The sequence below is a fragment of the Spermophilus citellus genome (genome assembly GCF_964194105.1).
Source record: "Spermophilus citellus genome assembly, chromosome: X".
Taxonomy (NCBI): domain Eukaryota; kingdom Metazoa; phylum Chordata; class Mammalia; order Rodentia; family Sciuridae; genus Spermophilus; species Spermophilus citellus.
Genome location: NC_138190.1, coordinates 64,508,341 through 64,515,097, shown reverse-complemented (window position 1 = coordinate 64,515,097; position 6,757 = coordinate 64,508,341). Strand labels below are relative to the sequence as shown.

General features: G+C 35.7%; 1 protein-coding gene across 1 annotated transcript in view; it reads left to right on the top strand.

The window, feature by feature from the left end:
* The first annotated feature begins 1,332 nt into the window (after positions 1–1,332).
* ATP7A (ATPase copper transporting alpha) overlaps positions 1,333–6,757 on the top strand; it is a 74,773-nt gene continuing 69,348 nt past the window's right edge. Inside the window, exon 1 of the mRNA XM_081278020.1 lies at positions 1,333–1,468. Within this exon, the coding sequence (XP_081134146.1) occupies positions 1,349–1,468 (120 nt within the window). The 5' untranslated portion in view covers positions 1,333–1,348. The remainder of the gene's footprint in view (positions 1,469–6,757) is intronic.

Below are 6,757 nucleotides of genomic sequence, written 5' to 3'. Positions count from 1 at the left end.
GGTACTGAGGATTTAACCTAGGGGTGCTTTACCACTGCCCCAGCCCTTTTTATTTTCTATTTTGAGGCAGGGTCTCACTAAGTTGCTGAAGGCCTCCCCAAATTGCTGAGGTTGGCCTCAAACTTGCTGAGTTGCTGGATTATAGGCATGTGCCACTGCACCTGGCTTACTAACATTTTTTCAAACCACCACAGGAAGACAGACAATAAACAGAGTAAATAAGCAAATTATGGAATATGTTAGAAGGTGGTAAGTTCTATGAGAAAAATAAAAAATAAAGCAGAAGGAGAATCAGGTTATGTATGTATGGAAAGACTGTAGGTTGCAATTTTATTTTATTTATTTTATTTTTTTTCATATTTCTTTAAGTATTTAATGGTTTCTTTTTTATTTTTTATTTTTAATTTTTTATTGGTTGTTCACAACATTACAAAGCTCTTGACATATCATATTTCATACATTAGATTGAATTGGGTTATGAACTCCCAAGTAGGTTGAAATTTTAATAAAGTGGTCAACATAGGGTTCAATAAGAAGGTTAGATTAGCTAGGTGGGATTCCTCATGACTCAGAAGGCTGTAGCAGGAAGATAGTAAGTTCAAAGTCAGCTTCAGCAATTTAGAGAGGCCCTAGTAGTTTAGGAAGACCCTGCCTCAAACTTAAAAAAAAAAAAAAAGAAAGGGCTGGGGATGTGGCTCAGTGGTAAAGTATCCCTGAGTTCAATCCCCAGTTCCAAAAAAAAAAAAAAAAAGGGAAAGAAAGAAGTTTAGATTAGATCAAAGACACTTGAAAGGAGATAAGGAAGTTAGCTAAGCAGATATCTAAGAGAAAATCTGAAACTAAGGGAATAAGGTGTTAGTCATCCAGGTATGACAACAACCATGACTGACACAAGAGAAAGGTTTGGCAAGTTTTAGGAGAGGAGGTCAGAGAGGTTAATTTGAGGTTGGCAAGAATTGTAAATCATGTAGGAACTTATTTGCCATTTTAAGGACTTCTGACATTTTTTTAAATTAGCTTTTCATTCTGTCCACTTCCAATATTAAATGAGATTGTGTGTGGAAAAATGTTTAGAAATCAGGAAAGCAATCTATAAAGGCTAGTTACTTTTATTTGAATATCGTGCATTTTTGTTTTTAGTTAACTTGGCCATAGAAATAGTATTCCATTGTCTTATTGGAGGCAACGAAAATATTTACCTAAGAAAGTAGAAAAGAATGTTGAGTATGTTTTATTACTGACACATTTTCAATTGGGGACATGGGAGAAAAATTTAGCAAAGATTATTTCCATAATTGAAATTAATGAGTTTCTTATTTTCAACAGGAATGTAAAGAAGAAATAAAAAATGGATCCAAGTACGGGTGTGAATTCTGTTACCATCTCTATTGAAGGAATGACATGCAATTCCTGTGTTTGGACCATTGAACAGCAGATTGGAAAAGTGAATGGTGTACATCACATTAAAGTAAGTTATTCTTGCTGGGTGTGGTGGCATACATATGCCTGTAATCCCAGCAACTCCAGAGGCTGAGATAGGAGGATTACAAATTCAAGGCCAGCCTTAGCAATTTGGCAAGATCTTGTCTCAAAATTAAAAATAAAAAGGGCTGGGGGTATTGCTCAGTGGTAAAGTACCCCTGGGTTTAATCCCCAGTGCCAAAATAATAATATTATTATTATTAAAAAGTAAGTTACTCTTGCTGGGTATGATGGCACATACCTGTAATCCCAGAAACTAAGGAGGCTAAGGCAGGAGAATCAAATTTTTTAAAATATATGTTTTTAGTTGTAGTTGGACACAATATCTTTATTTGTTTTTATGTGGTGCTGAGGATCGAACCCAGTGCCCCATACGTGTGAGGCGGGCACTCTACCAATGAGCTTCAGCACCAGCCCAAAGAATCAAATTTTTTAAAAAAGCAGGGAATATAGCTCAGTGGTAGAACATTCCTGGATTCAATCCCCATTACTGCAAATGAAAAAAATTACTGTTTAAAATGAATGAAGTAAAATAAATGCAATTGACTATAATCATGTTAGGAAATTACTTCTAACACTGGGATAGAAGCAGACACACTGACATTTGGCAGTAAAGACTACTACACTTCTAACACCGATGCCAAATAAGTATTGTTAATTCCATTAATTCCTCATTAAAAAGAAAAAGGAGAAGCTAAGTGTGGTGGCAAGAGCTCCTTGGGAGGCTGAGGACCTCAGAGGCTGAGGCAGGAGAATTGCTTGAGTCCAGGAGTTCCAGACCATCCTGTGCAACATAGAGAGAGCCCATTTCAAAGTAAAAACAAACCAAAAATGAAGGAAGAAAAAGAAAAATTTTATTTTTCAATTTAAAAACGTTGGAACATGGAATCTTAGCATTACTATGGTTGTATATTTATAGATTTATATTTTATAAGTATATAAATACTTAACATACCTATGCTTTTTATTACTCTTAATGTCATACTGAACTAAAATATATGTTCTCATAGTATGGCTTAGGGGGGTTTCTTTCTCTTTTTTCTTCTTTTTGGTACTGAGGATTAAGCCTAGGGGTCTTGTACATGCTAGGCAAGCAGCACTCTGTCACTGAGCTATCTTCGGCTCCTTTTTTTTTTATCTTTTATATGGTGACAGTGATTTTTTTTGCAATTAAAATCAATAGGAAAATGTCTAGAAAATGACTGGTATACCTTATATGATGTGCCCAAGGAAGAATACATTGCTATTTTACATTTTGAGCATTAAGAACATTCTAAGTATACTATGGTTTAAAGACACAGTTTAGGTTATAAAAGAACTTCCTGAAGACTGCATGAGTTGCCTGTGATTATCTTTTTAAAAAATATTTATTTGGGGCTGGGGATGTGGCTCAAGTGGTAGCGCGCTTGCCCGGCATGCGTGCGGCCCGGGTTCGATCCTCAGCACCACATACCAACAAAGATGTTGTGTCTGCCAAAAAAAAAAACAAAAACCAAAATAAATAAATAAATAAATATTAAAAAATATATTTATTTATTTTTAGTTGTAGTTGGATGCAATGCCTTTATTCATTTATTTTTATGTAGTGCTGAGTATTGAACCCAGGGCCTCACACATGCTAGGTGAGTGCTCTACCACTGAGCCACAAACCCAGCCTGCCTGTGATTGATTATCTTGAGTATCTTCTTTTGAGCTGGGAGTAGTGGCTCACTCCTGTCATCCCAGTGACTCTGGAGGCTAAGGTACTTCAAGGCCAGCTTTAGCAATTTATCAAGGCCCTAAGCAACTTAGAGAGACCCTGTCTCAAAATTAAAAATAGAAAGGGCTGGGGATGTGGCTCAATGGTTAAGCAGTCCTGGGTTCAATTCCCAGTACAAAAACAAACAAACATCTTTTTAATTTTTTATGTACATGAAAATTATATAAAATTCAACTTTGTCAGTAAGTAAAGTTTTATTAGAATGTAACTATACTCATTTGTCTGTGTATGTGTTATTTATGGCTGTTTTGTCACTACAGCAACAGTTGAATATTTGTGAATAAGATTCTATGTGACACTTTCATTGCTTTATACTGCTGCTTGCCACACTATAAAGCAAAGAGATCTTTGCTGTAGCATTTATTTTTATTACAAGTGTATATCATGTTAAAAAAGAAATTAAAAGAGAAATATGGACTTTTATTTTATTCATTTTTTTGTATATATTAGTTATTGAAGGACAAAATATTTATTTATCTTTATGTGGTGCTCAGGATCGAACCCAGTACCTCACATGTGCGAGACAAGCACTCTACCCCTGAGACATAACCTCAGCCCCACTAGCCCCTTTATATATTTTATTTAGAGACAGAGTCTCACTGAGTTGCTTAGGGCCTTGCCAAGTTGCTGAGGCTGGCTTTGAACTCGAGATCCTCCTGCCTTAGCCTCCCAAGCCACTGGGATTACTGGTGTGTGCCATTGCGCCCAGTTGGTAATTTTAACACATTTTAACACATTTCTTGCTATAATTTATTTCAGGATCTTACTTAATAATACAAGCATCTTTATATGGATATTCTAATTTTATACAACTTACATGAAATATTAATATAAATCTTATAAAGAAATAAGAGCCCAGTGTGGTGGTGCACACCTGTAATTCCAGTGACGTGGGAGACTGAGGCAGGAGAGTCAGAAGTTTGAGGCCAATTTGGGCAACAGCAAGACCTGTCTCAAAAAATACAAAGGATTGAAGATGTAGTTCAGTGGGAGATTGTCATTGGGTTCAATCCCCAGTACCACATACATACATACAAGCAGCAAAATAGTTTGGTGGCATCTCCTAAACAGAAGAACCCAAAGTGCTAGCAATAATCATCAAAACTGTGTGATACTGACTAAGGGACAGATACACAAATTAATGGAACTGAATAGGGTGTGCAGAAATAAGATGATTATTTCTTTTTTTTTTTTTTAAAGAGAGAGAGAGAGAGAGAGAGAGAGAGAGAGAGAGAGAGAGAATTTTTAATATTTATTTTTTAGTTCTCGGCGGACACAACATCTTTGTTGGTATGTGGTGCTGAGGATCGAACCCGGGCCGCACGCATGCCAGGCGAGCGCGCTACCGCTTGAGCCACATCCCCAGCCCCTAAGATGATTATTTCTTGAGGCTGGTTGTCATTCTGTTGGCCAGAGTAGCCTTGAACTCATGGCTTTTCTGCCTCAGTCTCCCATCCACTGCTGAGATTACAGGCTTACACCACCATGCCCAGCTGAATGTACAGAAATAAACCAATAAATATGGTCAATTGATATTCAACAGAATTACAAAGGCAATTCAGTGAAGGAAGAATAAACTTTTTAAGAAATAATGCTGGAAAAACTGAACATCTGTATTCATAAACAAAATTAACCACTCATACCCAACCATATGTACAAGTTAATTCAATTAGGAAAAAGTTTTTTTTTCCCCTTTGATGAGGTAAAGAAAAGTTGTTTCTATGGCTGAGCTAACTAAATACAAAAATCTGCTTTATAATAAGTGTTAAAGTCAGGTAATATGATTCCTTAACTTTTTCTTTTCTTTTTTTTCCAAAATTGTCTTGGCTTTTTTAGTTTCTTTTCCTTTCCATATAAATTTTAGAATCAGCTTATAAGTTTCTACACAAATGTCTGCTGGAATTTTTATTGGGATTTTGTTCATCCTATAGTTTCATTTGGATAGAGTTAACATCTTAACAATATGGAATTTTCCAGTCTATGCATATGGTTTAATTTCCATTTATTTAGATATTCTTTGATTTCTTTTATTAGGGATCTGTAGTCTTCTATGTAATTCATGTACTTATTTTGTTAGATTTATATTTAAGTATTATATGTTTTTGAATGCTATTGTAAATGGTATTGTTTCTTAAATTTCAATTTCAAATTGAGTTGTTCATGATGAGCTTATAGAAGTTCAATAATTTTCGTATGTTGAGTTTGTATCTTGCAATCTTGCTAAACTGACTTGTTAAATCTATTAGTCTTTTTGTAGATTCATTGGAATTTTCTACATAGGCAATTGTATCATGGATATTGAATTTTGTCAAGTGCTTTTTCTGAATTTAGATAGGATCATGTATTTTTTTAGTTTATGACACATTACATTCATTTTTAAATGTTGAAACAGTCATGCTTTTCTAGGATAAGCCCCATTTGATTAAAGAATACGTACTCTTTTTGGGGGGGAGGTACCAGGGATTGAACTCAGGGGCACTCGACCACTGAGCCACATCCCTAGCCCTGTTTTGTATTTTATATAGCTACAGGGTCTCACTGAGTTGCTTAGCTCCTTGCCTTTCCTGAGGCTGGCTTTGAATTTGTGATCCTCCTTCCTCAGCCTTCCAAGCTGCAGGGATTACAGGAGTGTACACCGCTGTGCCTGGCTTGGAATAATACTTACTTTTTGTTTAATATCTTTATATTTATTTATTTCTATGTGGTGCTGAGGATCGAACCCAGGGCTTCACGTGTGCAAGGCAAGCATTCTACCACTAAGCCACAACCCTAGCCCATAATACTTACTTTTAATGAAACATTTCAAACATACACCAAAGTGGAGAGGCTAGTACAAGAAACCTCCCTATACCCATCACCTAGGAGAATACTTGCTATTCATTTGCATGAGAATCTCAGCAGCTGAATTTGTTAAGGTGTTTTTCTGATGCTTCTAAGAGTTTGTGGTTTGGAATTACCTAGTATATCTCCACACTAGTTACTTGCCATTCCAAGCATTTTGCTGCCCTCCCCCTTTCCCTTATCACTCTTTGAGATTCTCAGTGTTGATAGTAGTATAGTTAGCTTAAGCCCTCTTTCTCATACTTCATGAAGTTTGATTTGCACCCATTCTCCCCCATTTCTCTCTAACTTGCATCTAAGGGCCCAAAGAAGTTAACAATATCTCTTTCTTGCTAAAATTTTGAGGATTGTTACTATAATAACAATAATGGATAGAAAGTTTTTTCTTAAACATTATGCTACAAATTGCTTAGTATTTAACATGTTTATTTTCACTGCCAGGGCTTAATGAGTCAATCCCCAGATGTGCCATTTTAGTGTTCATTTGTACTTATCATTTTAATATTTGGGTTTTTATCATCTTTAAGTCATCTTTATATTGATGGTGGATCTGTTTGCTGGAATTTCCTACAATTTTGCTTTAATGCAATGATGGTGAAAGTAAATACCATTTTGGAATTTGATCAGATTGCTTTAACCAGAGAATGGTTTTCCTGTGACAAGTTGAGATCCTCA